Raw genomic sequence first — 22,884 nt, forward strand, 5'->3', positions numbered from 1 at the left:
TACTCATTTTTTGTTTTACTAAAACAGAAGCATATGTTGTTATTACAAATAAGTGTTGTTGAAAGAAGTCCAGAAAGGTAAAAACAATATTATTTAACATTTAACAAACTTTCAAAGTATTACACAGAAGAGAAAGCATCTATAGTAAAACCATAAACGTTATAACACTCACCAACACATTTTTCAGCCAGTTCTCCTAGGAAAGGATCTGACAATTTGGGGTTCCAATCCCTGGTATGGATTTGTAAAATGTGCTTTCGTGCCTGATTTTAAAAAAGAGATATAAAAATTAACAAGCCAAATCCATCTCATAATATTTCAGACAAAAATTGTATTTATTCATGTGAATATAAACTTATTTTACCTGTTTTTGACACACCACTGAGATTCATAATATAGAACTTAGAACTTAAACATCACACAAGAGCAAAGGTTTTTCCTTCTTTAATTTCATATGTAAGCAGTAATTTTTTCAGTATAACGGTTACACATTTTAATTGCTGTCTAATTGACAACATTATACATTAACTGATCAAAACTCACGTTCTATTAGGAATTATCATAATTCTATAATTTAATTTTTAATTGCTGCACTTATGATTAACAGCTTCTAATGTCAAATGCCTCACCAATTAACTTATTGCTGAGTAGCACAGTACATACACAAGAATTCCAAAACTATTTCATTGTAAAATTCTATAGAATCCAAATACACCTATCAATATGCAAAGTAAATTTAAGTATAAAGTGATCAAATACTGTGGCTGAGTTTACAGAAGTCTACAACAAGGAACTGAAATATTCCTGTTGCCAATATAATAATGTCTGGCTTTACATGTCCAATTTCTATGTGCTTAGCAGTCTACATGCTACTAAAGCTATTTTCTCTTACCATAACTTCTGAAACACCAATAGTTAGGGCTCATTACACAAATCCATAAAAACCCACAGTTTTTAGACAAGCAATTCAATTTAACATGAACAATTTACCTCTGTTCAGTTTTAACTATATTCTGAAGATTCGAAGTTGTATTAAACTTATGTACACAATGTGTTTTTACTAAAAGTATATTCCTACGATTAAACACTCTTAAAAGTAAGAATGCCTATTTTTATTTCATAAGCTTGGTTATCAGGCATTCAAATGTTGAAGATACTAGAAATGTTTCTTAATAATCTCTTTTGTAAGTGTTACCTTTTGATCAGGCAAGTTGAAAAGAAATTCCCTGTCAAAGCGACCAGGTCTCCTGAGTGCAGGATCTATAGAATCCAATCTGTTTGTAGCACCAATTACAACTATTTCACCTCTGTTATCCAATCCATCCATGAGGGCAAGAAGAGTAGACACTATAGAGCTAAAAAGAGTTTAAAAAACAAAAAAGTATAGGGAACATGGCAGGAATCTTCACTTTTTCAACTGTGACATTCATAATTTCAAAGAAAAAAGCTAAGTTAAGAAAAATACACAACAAAACAAACGGTTGAATAACTGCTTCAACTCTCAAAGCAAGAAGGAATCTTTTGATATAATCTATATTGTACTTAGTATCATGACTCCAGAAAAGATTACATCAAATTCAAACCTTCTCCTTTAAAATTTTTGGGGCACGTGAGCTCAGGAACGCATTTATTGCAGCTCTAATCGTTCTCTTCCACTAACAGTGTCACCAGGCACAAGAAAGGTGCATCAAGACAAAGCCGCATGTTTTCACAACCTCCTCGTCTCCTGACCCCGAAATTTCCCTCTGTCCCCCCCAGCATTTGAGCGGAAGGAGATGGACACACAAATGCCACCACCTATAGAATGAAAGACACAAGCGCAGTGCCGTAGAAGGCACAGCAAAACTGAGATTGAAAGCAGCCAGGAGAAATTTCAGCCGGCAGTAAACTGCTGCAAAAAAATGTTTTTTAAAAAAATGACACAATAGCAACTCAATATCACAGAATCACAGAAAGTTAGGGATTTGAAGGGACCTCAAAAGATCATCCAGTCCAATCCCCCTGCCAGAGCAGGAACACCCAGATGAGCTTACACAGGAAGGTGTCCAGGCAGGTCTTGAATGTCTCCAGAGTAGGAGACTCCACAACCCCCCTGGGCAGCCTGTTCCAGTGTCTGTCACCCTCACTGAGAAGAAGGTTCTTCTCAAATTTAAGTGGAACCTTTTGTGTTCCAGTTTGAACCCATTGCCCCTTGTCCTATCATTGGTTTTCACCGAGAAGAGCCTGCCTCCATCCTCATGACACTCACCCTTTATGTATCTGTAAACATTAATGAGGTCACCCCTCAGTCTCCTCTTCTCCAAGCTAAAGAGCCCCAGCTCCCTCAGCCTTTCCTCATAAGGGAGATGCTCCACTCCACCATCTTCGTTGCCCTGCACTGGACTCTCTCCAGCAGTTCCCTGTCCTTCTGGAACTGAGGGGCCCAGAACTGGACACAACATTCCAGGGGTGGTCTCACCAGGGCAGAGTAGAGGGGAAGGAAGAACCTCTCTCGATCAACTGACCACCCCGCTTCTAATACACCCCAGGTACCATTGGCCTTCCTGGCCACAAGGGCACAGTGCTGGCTCATGGTCATCCTGCTGTCCCCAGGACCCCCAGGTCCCTTTCCCCTACACTGCTCTCTAATAGGTCATTCCCCAACTTACACTGGAACCTGGGGTTGTTCCTAGCCAGATGCAAGACTCTACACTTGCCCTTGTTATATTTCATTACATTTTTCCCTGCCCAACTCTCCAGCCTGTCCAGGTCTCTGGATGGCAGCACAGCCTTCCGGCATGTCAGCCACTCCTCCCAGCTTGGTGTCATCAGCAAACTTGCTGATAGTGCACTCTATTCCCTCACCCAAATAACTGATTAATATATCGAATAGTACTGGTCCCAGTACTGACCCCTGAGGCACTGCACTAGATCCAGGCCTCCAACTGGACTCCACCCCATTGACCACGACCCTCTGGCTTCTTCCCTTCAGCCAGTTCGCAGTCCAATATGAACAATATAAGTTTGTACACCACATCATGCAGAATAAGAATTATAGGGGTGTCCAGTTCGGTCATGGAACATTACAATTCGTCATTTTAGAATTTTTTTTTTCCAGCTGGTTATTTTATTAGACTGGTAACGAGAAATCTGTTCATACAAAAGCAGCAAGCAAAGGTGAGGCTGTGGAAATCTAGAAGTTAATAAAGCGGCTGAAGGGTGATCACCACTACAAGTCAATTCCCAGCAAATTACAGTTTGTCTGAAGCACTGAAAATATGACTTTTGACATCAAAACCACTCAACCTGTCCCTTCTAGCGTAAGTGTGCTTAAGCAGAAGTTAAAACCTCTCTTGGGAACTGAGTAAAATTACACTTAAGAGTTGACCAAGATAATGTAGCATATTCCAAGATAATGGTAGCGTATGAGAAATATTACCTGTGAATCTGATCTTGTCTACTGGAACGGACTGGAGCCAAGCCATCTATTTCATCAAAAAAGATTATAGAGGGTCTCATCAAGTATGCCTAGTATGCAAAAGAAAAAAAATCACTGTTTATTCATAATTTATCTATTAACATTGAAAACACTTTTTATTACACAGCATTAACATGCTGAAATAATACATATACTAAGATACCATTATTTAAAAGCGTGCAGTCTGAAAACGAAACTGAATTTTTAACTACAGAAGTGTTTCAGACAAAGCAAAAGACTGCATTCTCCTTTGAATAAGCAAGATGGCACCAGCGTACCAGTTTTACTGTGTGTTGGAGAGATTCAAAAGCTGAGACACCTCATACTCAGCTATAGAAAACAGTATCTTAGCTGCTCACAACCCATTTGTTTAGACAACTGTGTCTGAAAATAGGTTTTTTTGAGCAATTACATTTTGCTGCTTTATGTGACGCTCCCTTCTGTCCATCATTTGCCAAGTCAAATAAGGATACTAAAATATACACCCAACAGATGCATCCTCCTCTACATAGCATTTATCTTGAACGTGCCAGTCAAATTCAAACTTGCTGATTTAAATATTTTTACCAATTTGTACTCAAATGACTTTGTCTGCTGCATTAATGGACAGGTCAAGAGATGTCTCAGTTTTCAGAGCAAGAAGAACTGTTCTCAGCATTCTTCTACTTATTCGTCTAAATATATAATATGGACAAATTCTGCCCAATCTATGGAAACTTACAGGTATTTCATTTTAATTGCAAATAATTTTGGAGGTCTAGAACACCCAAGAAAACAACATACAGAGAAATTATATGAAAAAAAAATACATATTTTCTTCTAACCTGATCAAAAAGGAGTCGAAGCTGCCGTTCGGATTCACCAACCCACTTACTGAGACAGTCTGCTCCTTTCCTCATAAAGAAAGCCACCTTTTTGTCTCCTTGACTGCATTCATTAGCTAGAGCTCTAGCTACCAAGGTTTTACCTGTTCCAGGAGGACCATAGAATAAACAGCCCCTGAAGATAAATGGATCAACACAGTCACAAACTTATTTTATGTCTCCTGAAAAACTCCAAGTCAAATTTTATAATGAAGACAGGGAGCCTGGAGAACATTTAAGTTCTAGTATTATTATTTAGTGTATTGAACATTATTTCAAAAAAATCTAATGTTTTATGCTTTCAAATAAGTAAATCTTTGCTTTGTAGAGAACATTAATCAAAGGTATATCAAGCTCCCAAAGGATTGTTAAATACCTCCTCAAATATAAAATCTTAGATAATACTTGAATCAGCTTCAATTTACTTAATGTGCACCCATTTACATCATGCATCAAGATGCCTGATTAATATTAAAACCATAATATAACATTATCAAGATTACTTCTATCAAAGAAACATCAGCATTTAGCTTGATTTAGTAAAATATTTGATAACATAATGGAAAAAAGGCAAGGTACTACTTAATACAACACTTGAGAATTCTTTCTTTGACCAAATCACAAAGTTCACCTTCCTACCACAATAAACTAGATTTTTGTAACTCTTCATCACGCTTATTACATTCTGATAGACAAGTAGGGTAGCAAACATCTAAGTCTATTCAAACTGTAAATACTTCAGGGAAAGAATAAATCTCCTATATATTTAAGTGAAGCATTCTTTAGAGCTTAATAAAATGAAAATACAACAATGAGAGTAAACACACTTACCTTGGTGGCTGAATTTTGAATTTTTCAAACACTTCTGGATAAAGAAGAGGAAACACTACCATTTCCTTAAGTGCAAGGATATGATGGCTCAATCCACCTATACTATCAAAACGCACCTTAGAAAAAGAAAAAAACAAAGCGTGTCTTGTAAAAGCTTTCCACAAAAGTACCTTTACTTATAGCATAACATATCTGAAAACAAATTACAAACATCATGGCATTGATCAAGAGGAGTTTCCTGAATTTTGACAGGGAGATTTCTCTGGATCGCAAGTTAACTGCACCAGGGATGCCTGGACATCTACAGAGACGCAGCCTTAGTCGGAGAGCGTTTTTAAGCTCAGGCTCAACATAACGTGTATATAGTCCAAGTACTTCTAGAAAATAGTTCAAACCTAGTAATAATTCAGCAGCTGCACAAAACATAGCATAAGCTAATGTTTCCTAAGCTATAAACAATTGTTTCTGCATAGACACAGCACCCAGAGAGTCAGCTCTGAGATGACCAACTCAGCTGGTCAGTACTTCATTTTTCTACACTGCCCAGCATATCCCAGCTTCTACTATTACAAGTAATCACAAACTGAATCTAAACCAAGAAATGTGGTTAGGCAATTGATATTTTGGCTTATTTACAGGATCACAGAATCACAGAATGTCGGGGATTGGAAGGGACCTCAAAAGATCACCCAGTCCAATCCCCCTGCCGGAGCAGGAACACCCAGATGAGCTTACACAGGAAGGTGTCCAGGCGGGTTTTGAATGTCTCCAGAGTAGGAGACTCCACAACCCCCCTGGGCAGCCTGTTCCAGTGTCTGTCACCCTCACTGAGAAGAAGGTTCTTCTCACATTTAAGTGGAACCTTTTGTGTTCTAGTTTGTACCCATTGCCCCTTGTCCTATCATTCATTGTCACCAAGAAGAGCCTGGCTCCATCCTCCTGACACTCACCCTTTAGATATCTGTAAACAGTCTCCTCTCCTCCAAGCTAAAGAGCCCCAGCTCCCTCAGCCTTTCCTCATAAGGGAGATGCTCCACTCCCTTCAGCATCTTTGTTGCCCTGCGCTGGACTCTCTCCAGCAGTTCCCTGTCCTTCTGGAACTGAGTGGCCCAGAACTGGACACAATATTCCAGGTGTGGTCTCACCAGGGCAGAGTACAGGGGAAGGAGGACCTCTCTCGACCTACTAACCACCCCCCTTCTAATACACCCCAGGATGCCACTGGCCTTCCTGGCCACAAGGGCCCAGTGCTGGCTCATGGTCATCCTGCTGTCCACCAGGACCCCCAGGTCCCTTTCCCCTACACTGCTAAGACGTACGCAGCCTGTTGATTATTCACAGGCCAAAAGCAAATGCTCTGTAGTCCAAAGGACTAAACAGACAACAGCTTTGGAAAAAAAAAAAATCAAACAGATCAGTGAGCTTATTATGAAATTACTTCAACTCTAAGAAGAGGCCGTGGTGAATTCTGCTTCTGTATAATTGATGGAAGGAAAACGCAGAGTTTTCTCAAAACCTACCGATTTATCAACAATCATAGGGTCAACATCAGCCAAACTCGCCCCAACTTTCACACGTTCTCGCAGAATTCCACTGGCTAAGTCTTCTGCTCTGAAGTTTAAAGGTAGGCACCTGTTAAACAACAAAAAAACCCACACCAAATAAATATTGTTCTGTTTTGATCGTTTTGCTGGAATGGACAAAACAAGAGATTAAATGCCTTGTACTAGCTAAAGAGAGAATTATCCTGGATTGAGAGGGTAATCAAACCAACCTTTTATTGTGGTCATTATTCTTGTTTATCTGGAAGTTCCTTAAATATAGATTTATGCATACATACAGATATTTCAGTCTGGAGAACTAGTGTGAACAGACTATTTTAAGTAAACACAAAAGATACAATATTGACCAAAAGAACAGGACACTCTCAACCGGCAGTGATAAACTGGATAATTTCAGTGTGGGAAGAAAAAAGTATTAACAGTACAAAGAAAATAAAATTTTTAAAAATATAGCTCCAAAGAAAGGAAATAAAAATATTTCTTGCAGATCAGCTATGACTCACATCCACCTGTTTCAGTTTCTTAGTGTATACAAAGCAGCTTTAAGCCTCTACATAGATATTACGTCAGGTGAAATACACAGATCAAGGGAGGGAGGAAGGTACCAGTAAGACACAGGTTATACCTGCAACTACATTTTTGGTAGCTGGATTTATGTCACTGGAATTCCTCAGGCGGAAGAAGGAATGGTGTGGTAGACAGGAAAAGAAAAATGAGGAAATGTTCTGGGTTTTTCTGTTTGCTTCTCCAACTAAGTATCTGTGACAGTAATATACTGATATACCTTACAGATCTTCCACTTGTAGACAACTGGTGAATAAATATAACGTCAAAAATATGTGCTGGGTGTATAGAAGATACATATTGTTACACCACAGGAAGACAGAAGAATAAGAGCTGGCACTGGAAGCAAAACTGAACTAACTGGGACCAAGTAACACTAAGAATAAAAATCCATTTTAAATGAAATTGTTTGTCTTATAGCCCAACTGAACCAAACAGATATTCTTATCTTTCCAACTTTTTATCACTATTGTTAACTATCTACTCATAAGACCTCAATATCTATGTTAATACATAACCAGCAATCCTCCTATACTGTATCTGCAGGTAATCAAAGGCAGAATCAAAGAAGTCTGCAGAACTGATAGAACATTACAGAATGTTTTGATACCTGTTTCTTGCTCTGGCCATGCTTTTAGATTTTCTTCTTTCAAAGCGTTCTTCATCTGAAGAGGTTGTATCACTGCTGTGAATGGCATGCTTCTTTCTCCTGTTGAAGTGGCAAAATAAACATAAAACTCAGTCCTTTTTTCAGTAGGACGGCACATTTTGATTCTTCTATAAAAACAAAACTGAAACAGCAAGTACAGTACTGCTCAGGTTTAAGATGCATGCAAATTTTAGTCTTATTAAGTAAGTATCAAAATAATCTGGAAGGAGAACAGCACCTTTTACTGTCACAGAGATATGTGATCTCAACACGAACATTACTAGAACAGTGGATCCCTGTAAGATACGTGGTCTGGTCCACGTTATCTCAGCAAGTGTGACTGAGTATTCAATCAATATGCTGTTGGAAGTTCATCAGACAGCATCTGCACTTAGGAAAACTTGCAACCACTTTAGCCCCCTCCAACATAACAGAAATATTAATATCAAGATCTTCTTACTCAGTTTGATGCTTCTTTTTGAATATTCTTTGGAAAAAACCCTCCATATTTCCTAAAAGGTATGGTCTCTTTTTATTAGGTCATTAATTCTGAACAGCCAAACAGTTTCATAAAACACCTGTACTGTAATTTAACTTCTGATCTGAATCTAAGTAAAACTACTATTTAAAGACTGCATGAACTGTTTCTTATTTTAGCCTGACAGTATTTCAGAAAAGTGAGTATTTCAGAAATAAGACAGAATGGACATTACATCTCCTGTACAAAAAGGTGTTCAGCTTGACATCAGTTCAATAAAAGTTTGCTACTAGTAAAAATTCATGTACCAAACTAGCTGGTTTTTGCCAAAGCATAACACGGCCAACCAATTTTACTGTTTGATGACCACAAATTAGATACATTTTAAAACATGTCAGAGAGTATATATCATGCAATTAGGAAGAAGTTTTATGACAGTGTCCTGGCAAGAAGGGATAAAATGAGAATGAAGCAATGAGCACGCTAAAACTGAAAGGATAAAACCTTTCACACTCTATATCTTACTAGCAAGTACACGTCCTGAGATTATCCAACAAAATGTCATATCCAGTTAAAGCAAAAAAGCCCCAAACTCTTCAAAATTAAACTTTTTTTTTCTATATTACACAGAAACGTACAAAACCATAAGATTCCGCTATTATTTTATATATTAGTCATATTTTTTCCTATGCCATCAAAAAAAAGAATCACAGCTGAGACCAGCATTCATTTACTTGGATTCTGTTCATGGCCAGATTTATCTTTTTGAAGTTTTGAGTATGTTTTTTTTAAAAAAAAGTAGTAAGCTCTGATCTCAACTATTTTGTTAAATAAAGGCTATCAACAGTTTCCAAGACAACTTGTTGTATACCAGACTTCTTTGACACAATAGATAAGAGTCAAAAATGCTTGGTAAATATTTTATTAAATTGTTAGTATTATTTGGATGAAATTTGAATGGGAAGAAAAACAAATTTAAACACGAAATATACACTCTTACAGAAAAAGCTACAGTGTGCAATGTCCAACTCTCTTTCCAGTATTTGCAGCACACCTGTTTCCATTCTTTTTATCACAAAGCTTCTACTGGGATTACGAAATGCTATTAATTCATTTTTGTATGCTGATCAGAATCTGAACCTAAGATACAATTCAAGACCCACGCACATGCGTGAATGAAGCGTACAGCTCACTCAAGAAAATCAAAAGCTAATGGAAACATACTGAAGGCAAACAACTATGTACAAGACAACTGACATTCACCTGATGTGGCTTCTTCTCGCAGGAGATCTGTGAATATCAAACAGTGCATTTTCCCTCTTTTTTTGATGAGCTGGCACTGTGTAAGAGAAGTTACAGGTTTGTAATATCATTTACAAAAGAATAAGAAACTAATCTAAATGCAGCGCAAAAGTGCTAGAACATTGTTTTATCAATTCTGTTATCACAGTGGTTTCTCCAAAAGCTCAAATTAAGAAAAGAACTGGGGGGTGCAACGAAACCACACCTCTTATGCTCTGCATTTCACTACCACTGTACTTGGCTCAATACAGTCATGGGAATTCCCCCCTCAGCCTCCTGAAATCATCACAGCTGTGGCTATAATGGCACAGAATGTGACTTGTCTAGGGTACCAGCATTTTTAGTTTGTTTGCAGGACATGAAATTCCATACAGAAAACTCTGCGCAGCTGCTAACGCAAGATATCTTGAAACTCCTCTTGACAAATAAACCACAGTATTTGACTATCAGAGTCTTAATTTCAAAGTTGCCTTAAGATACAGCACACTACAAATACCACTGTAATCTAAACCAGATATGCAGAGAATACATTATTGTAAAGAGAAGTAGTAAGAGGTTCAAAACCAAGAGACACTACTCTGAATCCTGTAGGGATCATGGAGGGCATTTCCTATGAGGAGCAGCTCAGTGACTTTGGGTTTGTCTAATTTTGACTAAAGGAGACTGAGGAGTAACCTCACTGCTCTCTACAGCTTCCTGAGGAGGGGACATGGAGAGTTTGGTGCTGAGCTCTTCTCTCTGGGATCCAGTGATAAAACAACATGGGAATTGTTCAAAGCTGCACCAGGGGAGGTTTAGATTGGACACTAGGAAGCGTTTCTTTACCAAAAGGGTGGTCAAACACTGGAACAGGATCCTAGAGAGGTGGCCGATGTCTCAAACCTGTCAGTGTTTAAGAGGCGTTTGGACAATGCCCTTAATAACGTGCTTCAACTTTTGGTCAGCGCTGCAGTGGTCAGGCAGTTGGACTAGATGATCATTGCAGGTCCCTTCCAACTGAAATAATCTCCATTTCTCATCTAGTCAAAAAGTGGTAACTGCTGCTATGCAGTTTATCTATGAATCAGGCTTATCACTCAAGAGGAGAAGCAAGCAAAACAGTAACTATTTTTTCTATGTAGTTATCTAATTGATTAGACTGCTTTCTGAATTCAACTTCTGTCAACTATTTCTTGACCAAAACCCCATTCACCTCCACCCCAGAGCCCAGCACGTGGCAGTACTTTCAAAGTCAGATGAGATGACACAATGCCACCACCACTGACAAACTGACAGATGGTGTCTCAGTGGTCACATTGACAAGGTGAACAAAACCAGAGGCGAGAGGAAAGGCAGAGGAACCCTGTCAGGGATGAGGAGCAGCCATCCAACCTCTCCCTTCCCAAACCCATGGTATTCTTGGAGGTCAGAAGAGCAGAACTACATGAGCACTGTCTGTTTCCTCACCTATTGGAGGGGCCTGGTACCTTTCCACAGTTTTTCTCTGTCGGAGATTATATGGCCGATCATTTTCTTCTCCCTCAGCCTCTTCTACTTCTATATCTCCATCTTCTTCCTGAGACTCTGTTGGGGAGCACAAAACATTATCAGAATACTTCTACTTGATGCCAGAACTATCTTCATCCTAAAAATTAACAGTTTAGTGGGCACTGAGAATTATTCCCCTCCTAATAATTAAAATTAATTGGCAAATCACTGGAAATTTGAAGATCAAGATAAATCTACAGCACATTGTCAAAACTTCCTTCTAGTTTCCCACAGAAGGTCTGGAAAAGTAACAGAAAGAAAAATAAATGTAGCCAAATTAGTTTTAGTTGTAAAGCACTTCGAGTATCACTTCTACTCACTACCTTTTTCCTTCAATAATTATCTTTCAAAATAAAAATACTGCCTTTCTTCTCACTCTTTTCCCATAGGAGCCTCAGAAAAATCACATATTTGACACAGCATGAAAATAAATACAACTTTACAATTCACAATATAATTTTTACACAAAGCAAATAAACACACTGTATGAAGGTACCAACTAGGTCCATCTATTACCAGGATCAGTATTTCCATCCTCAGAATTAAGACTCCCTTCTTATTATTTGGGACAGACCACACCTCCTACAGTAGTTCCAGTTCAAAACTGAGATACACTATGCTGGATCCTGTTTGGATCCCCAAGGTTTGTGTCTGATTTCTTAAGGAAGCCAAGCATATCATTGATTATGCCCAAGTTAGCCATAATTCCTTCTTTCTTGATACTTTTTGAACCCACTGACCAGTTTCATCCATGTTTTTAAAGGAAGGTAAAATTTCAAATACAGCTGTGTGTCTACAAGCCTTCTACAATACAGTGGATGGACAGAAAACAGATACTTTAATTAATACCTTCCCGTAAGGAAGGATGCAGAACTGACTATTATACATTCTTTCTGGTAACTGCCACCCAGCATATGACAAACAGCGACTCAGAACATGTATAGTTGTAGACTACACACATCACATCCTGGCTTCCACCAGAGGATTGTTACAGGGAATGTAAGAAGAGGTCCAACTACTTAGCGTTACAGAAAACAGGAGTAAGGGAACATGGTATATAGACATTTAGAAACCAGGCTTTGTTCTACTTTCAGATAAATTTGCTTTTGTTTTAAGAAAACTATGTAGACATTAGTAAAACTTCTCCATCTAAAAAGGAGGAATCCTTTAGTGATCCTTCAGATCCAAAATTAAATTACTTTCTGTAGTGCAATATACTGCTATCTTATGTTGAGGAGAGCTTTGTTTTGTAAGTATTTCAGACAAACCCTTACTATTCTTTACAACACACACCTTCTTCTTCCCCTTCAGTGGACACTTCATGGTGGTTCTGGATCCCATAGCTATTTCTCCTCAGTGTTTTCCTTCTTCTTTTCACTCGAGAATACATATCCATGTTTTCCTGGAAGAAAATCCACATACACTCCCATCAGTACTGTCCCATGTCACTCAGTGTTAGTCCACAGCTCATTAAGCAATATTCCACACAATCTTTAGCCCCCGGGTCTTTTCCCAACAGAGGCCTCCACACGGAGGCTACAAAAACAGTCTCACTTAATAGATGGTAAAATAAGTCTCTCAGATAGTACTTAGTCCATCTAATCCGTCGTTAACATCAGTATCAAGCTGGTTTAGGGAACGAAGCAGATGACAGGCCCTGTTTTCAGACTGGCAGGACATGCTTTAAACCAAAGGAGAACCAAACAAGGACATCACGAGAGGATGGCAGTCAAAATCCATCCATAGATAAAACATGATTTAGTATTTATCTGTGAATTTTGTTCTGAATTTGAGTTTGAGATTTTAACGTTATCCATGGACGAGGATCTGCAACCTTTTGACAAAGTTACAGATAAATGTATGAAGATTGCAAAACCAGCCATACTCCCCCTTGATATTACTTGTAGCCAAGATCTGAGACATTGTGCACTTACAAATTCTGTGTCTGTCCACATTCGTAGCCGTTCTACTTCCCCAGACCGCCTGTTTCTCCTGATGTTAATATTATCCATTTCCTGTAGGACAGCTTCAGCAGTGCTAAAATACATGCAATAATTAACATATAAAAAAATTCACTCTTAAAATAGCAGATATGCATAACTTTTTACACAGCATCCAATGACTTAACATAACTAATTGTACAGTCTGTTACGGTTACTCCAAGGTCTACAAGTCAACTAATATACAAATTAATTAAAATCTGAATTTTTTAGAATAGCTACTTGAATCTACCAATTAACTACAAAATCAACCATAACAAAGAAAACTGAAATATGAACCTAGAATATAAACTAAGGAGTACGCAAAAGAAGAAATGCTGATGCTCTTCAAACTTGGGGTTAAAATTATGCGGTAACATTTAAAAGAAAAAATTATTCAGTGTAAATTGTACTATATAAATTTGTAACTGCTTAGATGTCAGATCAGGTGTCAGATAAGATTAAGTTTGCAGAATAAGAAAGTAAAGCTTTTTACCTACATCATTATAACACTGGGAAAGCAATTAATGCCTCCACCCCATAAGCTTTACAGCTTCTTACCCCGGCCTCACAAAGACGCTAATACATAAAGGATTTTTTTAACTGTTACATCAGTAACACCTAGAATTTCATCATTCATTATTTGACCTCACTACCATTTCTCATCTACTATTTAATTAGTCTACATTTTCAGTCTCTGTAGTATTTGTAAACAGATGTCAAAACAATGGTGTTGTATAAATAACAACCTTGGCTGAGCTGCTTCAGAAGAAAACAACAGAGCATTTGCCAGACCAAGTCAATTATTTGGCCACCTGTCCTGAGCACCAAGTTTCTGCTCTCTAGGGCAATTATGGTAGATTTCCACCGGCATTCTACTATAACTGTATAATAATTGTAAAAGGGCAGAAATTTTCACTTCCTTTCTCTAAAGCTGTTTAGAAGTAAATCTAAATGGTGAAATGCTGCCTATAAGTCAATGCAAATTCTGGTGACAGAAGTCAGTAGAGTCGAGATTTCATTATGAGCATCCCCTTAAATTTCAAACGATTCTAAAATATCTGTGATGTGTGATATGACCCCTTCAAGTAAAATCATGCTATAGTTTGCTGTCAAATAAAACAGGATTGGAGGGGACCTGGAAAAGTCCATCTGCTCTGCCAGGCCAGAACAAACTACACAATACCTAAATCATTCCTGACAGACGTTTATCCAACCTGTTCTTAAAACCCTCCAGTGATTATGGGACACACTGTTATCAGTATAAGTTCATATACAGACTTCAGTACCATGATCTTATCAAATTACAATCTTCATGGTAGACTTTTTCCTATTGTTGATGAGGAGAGGGAGATTCGACTGCAACTAGAAAAATAAATGTAACTCAATATAAATTTGTAAACTGATACCAAGTAGTTATTGAGTAAATTGAAAAAGAAAATCCAATTAAAGATTCAACAGAATACATTTAACAATAAATATCATACTTGGCAGTTAAGTGTTTATGTTTAAATAATTTTCCAAGCACTAGAGCAAGTAGTCTCTCACAGATGTGACTATTAAAACCCATTTTATAGGTCGGAAAATCAAGACATATTAAGTGTCCTATCCAGGGTCACATAGAAATAATATTTCACTAAAAGTATTTCTGGCTCCCATTCCTGTGCTCTGACCAGTCTGTGCCTCCCTCTCTGACCCACTTTGTCTGCACAGTAAATGTCAAAAAGTGACACCCACCCTATGTGAATTACTAACAAACGGTAAAAAAAAAAAGCTGCAAACTTTTGATATTTTATGATCAAAATCACACAAACAAAATCTAGAAAGCTTCCACCCATTGTTGCTAATCCCCAGTTTACATCACGTTTAGAGTATCATACATAAACAGGTTACTAAGAGACAAGCTAGGGTGTGGATTTACAGCACGTTGGCCAACACACGCAACTTCACCCAGGTGTAAACACAAAGTAGCTTACACCTCAATGAAAGGCTGGTGAGCTGCTTTGCATTTAGAGCGTGGCTCAGAGAGGCAGTTCCAGCCCAGGACCAGCCTGCCGCTCACACCACCACCCAGCTGGTCCCAGATCACACGTTCCCACAGCCAAACAAACAGACAGCATTGGAAAAATCTTTTAAAAATCATTTAAATGCTTTGCGAATACAACCGAGGCATCCCCACATACCTGTTTACTAGCTGATCAAACAATAAACTCTGATTCAAAGTTTCAAATCTGTTTTTCCTGGACCGACAACTTTTTCTGACTTCTATATCTCCGTTTATGCAAGCATGGTCCCCATCTCCCTTTTTTTCCCCTCGAAGGGGATGGCTTTTGAGAGCTAAGAGAAATTTGTATTACTACTTCAAAATGCAGGAAACAACATTTTCACAAACAAGAATTTATAAGAGAACACTTAGCAAGAAAAATAAAGCAAAAGTTATTACAGAGCACAGTATGAGCACTCTTACATTCACTAAAGAAATCTATTTTTTAAATTCCTATCAAAGTTGTTTTACAGGCTATTTCTTCAGACTTCAGCTTGTTTCCTTACAGGAAAATCTTATTCTATGACGAAAATTTGGCAGGCAAATATGCATTTCATATTTTTAAGTTAACTGCAATACTAAAATGCACACTTGGCCCACAGTTTCAATTCTTCCCTCTTTCAAATACAGCATCAAAAGGTCAGATACAACACATTGATTTCACAAGCAAATCTGCATCAGCTACTCTGTACAGTGCCAAACAAAAAGGGATCCCCCTTCCGACTGGTCCTTAGGCACGACAATAAATAATAAAAATACCAAACACACTTAATGGATTAACGTTTGCACAGGGTCAGCAAAGAACAAGATAGAACTGATGAAAAAGGGACATGAAATATAAAAAAAGTGGTTTTAGCTGAGATATGCAATGAGATGACAAGTTGGAAGGGTTTAAGCATATAGGAGAAGTGTTCAAGGTAGCAGAAGCTACAGACAAGGCAGGTCTCTAGAACGCAATAGTAGATATAACTAACATGAAGAACCACAGAAGGCCAAATCTCAAATGAGCAGAGTAAGTAAATTAAAGAGGCCAGCTGGAAGTTCGTAACAGGAAATTTGGGAAATAAGGAAAACATCAAGATCATGGCTAAGAGGTCTGAACTGAGAATTGAATTTCATCTCAGAATGTTCCCCATGTCCACGGAGAGCACCCAAGATGTTGACAGAAGAAAACTGAGCCAAAACAGTAACTTTTCTGGTCAAAATGGTCAGAGTAATCAGTCAAGTTATTAAAAATATATGCAACTGAAAATCAGTGACAAAAGAATTGTTAAATGTAGAAGTAGATACAGCAAGGTCTGCTGTAAGACACTTACATAAGCTACGTCCATTTGGTAGTGTAGCACCAGGCTGAGAAGTTAACCTAGGAAACAACGATATCAGACACACAAATCACGTTAACGCTCCCCAGCCAAGCAGGAGTTACACAGCGAAAATAGAACTTTAAACATAGAATGTTACATGACACACTATGACTTCAAAACCTTGGTGACATGTAGGCCTCTGAAGAGCCTGCCTCATGTCCAACACCGGAATGAGGACAAAACTGTCCAATTATCAATTATATGATCCCCTCAATTACCTAAACATCTCTTTGATTAATCCCCCCACTGTTCCCTCTACTATTAATTCTCCCCCTAAGTTTCAGAACAGGATTTTGATATAGCTCTTCCAGGCAATTACAATTGAAAGACTCTGGATAAACTAGTAGAAGCACAACAGGCTGGTTTGTACTCCCAGAAAAAGGATAAATTTAATAAAACTGCCAACTCAGGTGAATGGGATTAATTTATGCCGGGTGTACTTCAAGTGAGTAAAAAATATTTTCATGCTCTCTATCCATTGGGTCTTTTCAATATCTTTTTAAATTAACTTCCAGGAAAATTAACTCCTATTACTTCATAGTCTAACACAAAAACAGAATCCAGAGTTTTCTGCCACTTCACTGCATAAGCCGTTGTTTCTTCACTCACTTTAATCTTTACAAAATTAAAAATATTATTCTTTATTAGACATGATTTTACTAAAAGATGACTTAGAATACGAGTAAACCAAAACTCTACAACCACTAACAGAATGTTCAAATTGGCCAACATTGCTCTGCAAAAAAACAAAATAAATCAGGCAGAAGGAAAAAGAGTATTTTTTAAATCTCTCTTCTACTCTGAGAAACACGAAGTACTTCACGAACAAGTGAACTCTATATAGCACACGTGAGTTCTGGATAGGGACAAACTCCTTGTTCTCAAGCTAGAAAACTAAAATTAGTTTGATGGGAAAAAGAAAAATCAAGGGATATCTTAAAAATTCCAAATGCAATCTGAGCTTGAACATGATCAAGAGTTCAACAGACTACACAGAGTTCAATTCGAAGGCACAGAAGATGTGGCTTTGCTATTATTTTCCTAAGAAATGCATAACAAATCCTTATAAAACAGAGGTAATCTAAGAATTATTCAATATATTCATCAATGATTTGGATGAGGGAATAGAGTGCACTATCAGCAAGTTTGCTGATGACACCAAGCTGGGAGGAGTGGCTGACACGCCACAAGGCTGTGCTGCCATCCAGAGACCTGGACAGGCTGGAGAGTTGGGCACGGAAAAATTTAATGAAATATAACAACAGAAAGTGCAGAGTCCTGCATCTGGGCAGGAACAACCCCAGGTTCCAGTGTAAATTGGGGAATGACCTATTAGAGAGCAGTGTAGGGGATAGGGACCTGGGAGTCCTGGTGGACAGCAGGATGACCATGAGGCAGCACTGTGCCCTTGTGGCCAGGAAGGCCAATGGTACCTGGGGTGTATTACAAGGGGGGTGGTTATTTGGTCAAGAGAGGTTCTCCTTCGCCTCTACTCTGCCCTGGTGAGACCACACCTGGAATATTGTGTCCAGTTCTGGGCCCCTCAGTTCCAGAAGGACAGGGAACTGCTGCAGAGAGTCCAGCGCAGGGCAACGAAGATGATGGAGTGGAGCATCTCCCTTATGAGGAAAGGCTGAGGGAGCTGGGGCTCTTTAGCTTGGAGGAGACTGAGGGGTGACCTCACTAATGGAGCCAGGCTCTTCTCGGTGACAACCAATGATAGGACAAGGGGTAATGGGTACAAACTGGAACACAAAAGGTTCCACTTAAATGTGAGAAGAAACTTCTTCTCAGTGAGGGTGACAGACACTGGAACAGGCTGCCCAGGGGGGTTGGGGAGTCTCCTACTCTGGAGACATGTAAGACCTGCCTGGATGCCTTCCTGTGTAACCTCATCTGGGTGTTCCTGCTCCAGCAGGGGGATTGGACTGGATGATCTTCCAGGGTCCCTTCCAATCCCTGACATTCTGTGATTCTGTAATTTTTGCACGGTTTGGGTAGCAACACAGAAAACCACATTTACAAAAATCATGTCCACATCCAACTTTCCAATAACATTTTTCTGGTCAGATATTTTAAGTATTTTGGAAACCACAACTGAAGAAGTGAAATTTGATTACAGTAAAGGTTTAGCAAAAAAACTTTTGGGAAAAGTCTTAGCAACTCAAGATCACTATTAGGCCCAGAGCTTTGGACTTTGGCAGAAAACAACAAAAGAACCTCAGATGCAAAGACATGTCACAGTGGGTTCTACATGAGTAACGACATGAGTTTCAGTATTCTGGCCAAATTTCATTTGACCCAGTGATCTAAATTCTACCAGCCACCTTAAATGTCTTTTTTTTTTTATTTCTAAGCATTTCTAACAGGTACAGCACAAGACCACACTTGAAAAGAAACAGAAGGTGTAAGAGTTCCAATGCATTCCCAGATGACCATGGCACATAAAACGCTATACTTAATTCATTGTTTTAAGAGAGAAAAACAAACAATAAAAGAGATCTATTTTAATATTTACATAGTTTTTAAATACACTTGGTCCTAGCAGACAGCAGTTCCACAGTGAATTACAGCCACTCTAAAATGCAAAGCGTTGCAAGAACTACTTTGATTTGTACATAAATATGAAATATGTATCTACAAAAAAATCAGTACTAACTGAAAGTTCATGTCCCAGGAACATACTGTCTACACTGTCCCCTAATTACTTGTAATCACATGAAGAATCTTATGAACACAAGAACACTTTGTAAAAAGTTATTAATCAGTTATAAAATGAAACAAATTACTCCTCTTTCAAGTCATAAAAATGTGGCAGGATTGAGACTCTATTTAATAAAATACAGTAATTTGAGTCCTCATAACCAATCAGGATAGAGAGGCTGAAAACAACAATGGAAAGAAAGAAACTTGACCACTGTCCCTTTCCCTAAAGATTGTAATACTGATTTCCTAATTAAAATGTCATGTCTCCTCATATCTTGAGTACATAAAAATACTAGTTAAATCACTAAATTTGGATGTATCGGGAATCTAGAATTCAGACTGCATTCCAAATAAAATCACTTTCCATTTTTGCACAAATTTGCTTAGAAAGGGAAAAAAAAAAAAAAAAAAAAAGAGATTAGAAGATTGGTGTAACCCATGGTCCCCGAGTCTTAAACTGGAAGAACACCGTATGAAAATAACAAGCTTTGAAAATACAGTCTTGAGCATGAGCTGCACCTCACCGCAGAAACAGCGTGAGCGGCTTAACGAGACAGGAAAAATTGGTAAGACTTCAGTTTTCTCTTGATGTGAAGTTACCTGGACTGTCCAGTTGAGATGCTCCATTCCTCTCGCTGCCCAGAACTGCGTGATTTGGATTTGTCTTTGCACACAGGATCAGCATGTTTTGAGGTACGTTTGGCGGGAGGAGATATGTGGCTGTCACTCAAACTAGCATCACTACCTTCATCTTTCTGAAAAGACAGAAAGCATCAGACCATGCTTAATGGGTTCATTTGCATATGTCCTTACAGAAAAAAGGGGAATCTTAAGATTAGTGAAAGGGAAGTCTCTATCAAACTCTTAGTAAATAGCTTGTGTGAAATATTAAAAATTATTACACTGAAAACATTACTGGGAACTATGAAAGTAGTTAGTTTTAAACAAGCTTTTATATATTTTACATTTATTTCTGAACAAGCATTCTGGTTCTCTAACCCACTGTATTTTTTATATGTCTTGCCACTCTTCCCCTACTTGCAAAAGAACTAGTAGTACATATAAAGAGAAAAAAAGACTGAGGCAAACAAAGATGCCTAGAAACACAACATGAATTTATGCTACTGACTTTATATTTGCCTTTAAAATGCTTAAACAGTCACATTATGCTCTTCCTTCTTGTAAGAGCTTTGCAACACCTCGTTCTCTAGACTGTCAGACACACAGCCACGAGTAACTGAGAATGGACTTTATACTTTTAGGGCACTTTTTGTGTAAAGTGTTCATTAACAGCGTTATACACACTAACAACATCAGTCTTAATGCCTTTAAGAAGCACCTAAACACTACTGGAGAGTGTCTTTTTCTCTTGTCCTTATGTAGACAGAAACTCCAAGGCAGTCGCAAGGGATTCCTTCAGAGCTGTACATAAGAAGTGGAGGCAGCAAACTTGGGAGGATCTGCTCCTGTTAGATGAACTACAAAAACTAAAAAAATTCAAGATTATATAAACCACAAATTTTAGCTCATGGAAACAGACTTGATTAAAAACCTAAACATTCTCGCTGGCAACAACGAAGTAACGAATTTCTGAATATTTAGGTCCAGGAATTGCCTGAGAAAAAAAGATAATTTTACTTATATGCAAGGAGATGGCCACGGAAGTCCTGTTTATTCATCAGGCTTATTAACTACAATCAGATTTGCACTCCAGACAATTCAACATCATGATGTCTCATGTACTTGAAAAAAACAGCACAGTATTTAGAAAGCAGCAAATCCTGAAGAAACCCCAATGTCCAGGTGCAGTTGAACAGGACAGCTCAGCACCTCGAGCCCAGGGCCGGCCCAGGCGCTTCCCTGCGCCACCATTCCAGTCTCCTCTGATCTTCTACTGGAGGTTCCCTCAACCAAACCAGCTCACTACGGCCTCACAAGTTCCCTTCTGTCAGATTAGCTTTTCTGCCTCATTAGTGAGCTGTCCCCGGTTCAGCAGGGATACAGTTAATTTTCACATGAGGCTGGGAGGGGACACAGCCAGGAAAGCTGACCCAAACAAGCCACAGGGATATTCACAGAATCCAAGAATCATTTTGGTTGGATGAGACCATCAAGATCATCGAGTCCAACCATAACCTAACACTGGCACTAAACCATGTCCCTAAGAACCTCGTCTGAACACCTTTCAAACCCCTCCAGGGATGGTGTCTCCACCACTTCCCTGGGCAGCCTGTTCCAACGCCTGACAACCCTTTCCATGAAGAAATGTTTCCTAATAACCAATCCAAACCTCCCCGGCGCAACTTGAGGTTGGACTCGATGATCTCTGAGGTCTTTTACAACCCAGTCGATTCTGTGACTCCTCTCATCCTATCGCTTCTTACTTGGGAGAAGAGACCAACACCCTCCATGCTACCTCCACTCCATACCATACCATACCATACCATAACGACATCATGCTCAGTATATAAGCTGGGGGAGCTGGTGAGGGGACAGGATCACTGCTCGGGACTGAGCTGAGCGTTGGTTTTCTGGGTGGTGAGCAACTGCATTGTGTATCCCTTGCTTTGTATATTCTATTATTGTCATTACTGTTGTTGTTTATCTCTTCCTTTGCTGTCCTGTTAAACTGTTTTTATTCCGACTCAGGAGTTTTACCTATTTTTTTCCCTCTACTCTGACCTGGTGAGGCTGCATCTGGAGTACTGGGTCCAGTTCTTGGCTCCCCAGTTTAAGAACGACAAGGAATTATTGGAGCGAGTCCAGTGAGGGCTACGAAGACGATAAGGGGCCTAAAGCATCTTTCTTATGATGAGAGACTGAAAGAGCTGGGTTTGTTCAGCCTGAAGAAGAGAAGCTGAGAGAGGATCTCATCAATGTTTATAAATATCTCAAGGGTGGGTGTCAAGAGGATGGACCAGACTCTTTTCAGTGGTGCCCAAAGACAGGATAAACCTGCTTTAGCAGGTGAGTTGGAATAGATGATCTTCAGAGGTCCCTTCCAACCCAAACCATTCCATGATTCTGTGAATTTTTTCCTCGATTCACCTCCCCATCCCACTGGGACAAGGGGAGTGTGCAGGCGGCTGCATGGTACTTAGTTACCAGCTGGGGCTAAACCACAGCATCAACTCAATGATCTCAATGAGGGATCAGACAAGTACAAAAGATAATGCAAGAAAAAAACATGAGGTGAGGATGGGACCACTGGCTGTAGGAATAGAAAGCTTGAGTGAAATTGGCTGACTACATCATGCCTTAACATTTATATATATTATGTATAAATAGATTAAAAATTATATATAAATACGTATTTGTTTATACATATTAATACTAAATTCTTATAATACTACTTGTCAAATAAGAAATATGGTATTCATTATGATATTGCTTATTTACTGAATATGTTATATGTGATTTTCATCTATACTATAAATACTTGCAAATACTTTTCATAATACTAAAAATACTACATGCCAGTATTAAATGCTAACCAGTCCATGTTCACATCTCATTTTAAAAGTACTTTTAACTTTAATAATTGTTAACCTCTCAAGG

General features: G+C 38.6%; 1 protein-coding gene across 2 annotated transcripts in view; it reads right to left on the reverse strand.

The window, feature by feature from the left end:
• The window catches only part of ATAD2B (ATPase family AAA domain containing 2B), an 86,923-nt gene that overhangs the window by 48,188 nt on the left and 15,851 nt on the right, over positions 1–22,884 (reverse strand). For both annotated transcript variants that reach the window (XM_082049015.1, XM_082049014.1), the window contains exons 2-15: positions 19,927–20,081; positions 16,573–16,619; positions 15,396–15,549; positions 13,168–13,270; positions 12,527–12,635; positions 11,153–11,269; positions 9,668–9,743; positions 7,888–7,986; positions 6,672–6,783; positions 5,152–5,267; positions 4,282–4,456; positions 3,419–3,507; positions 1,196–1,355; positions 173–263 (exon numbers count right to left, since the gene is read on the reverse strand). In XM_082049015.1, the coding sequence (XP_081905141.1) occupies positions 173–263; positions 1,196–1,355; positions 3,419–3,507; positions 4,282–4,456; positions 5,152–5,267; positions 6,672–6,783; positions 7,888–7,986; positions 9,668–9,743; positions 11,153–11,269; positions 12,527–12,635; positions 13,168–13,270; positions 15,396–15,549; positions 16,573–16,619; positions 19,927–20,081 (1,603 nt within the window). The remainder of the gene's footprint in view (positions 1–172; positions 264–1,195; positions 1,356–3,418; positions 3,508–4,281; positions 4,457–5,151; positions 5,268–6,671; positions 6,784–7,887; positions 7,987–9,667; positions 9,744–11,152; positions 11,270–12,526; positions 12,636–13,167; positions 13,271–15,395; positions 15,550–16,572; positions 16,620–19,926; positions 20,082–22,884) is intronic.

This window comes from Streptopelia decaocto (genome assembly GCF_964273445.1).
Source record: "Streptopelia decaocto genome assembly, chromosome: 3".
Lineage (NCBI taxonomy): Eukaryota > Metazoa > Chordata > Aves > Columbiformes > Columbidae > Streptopelia > Streptopelia decaocto.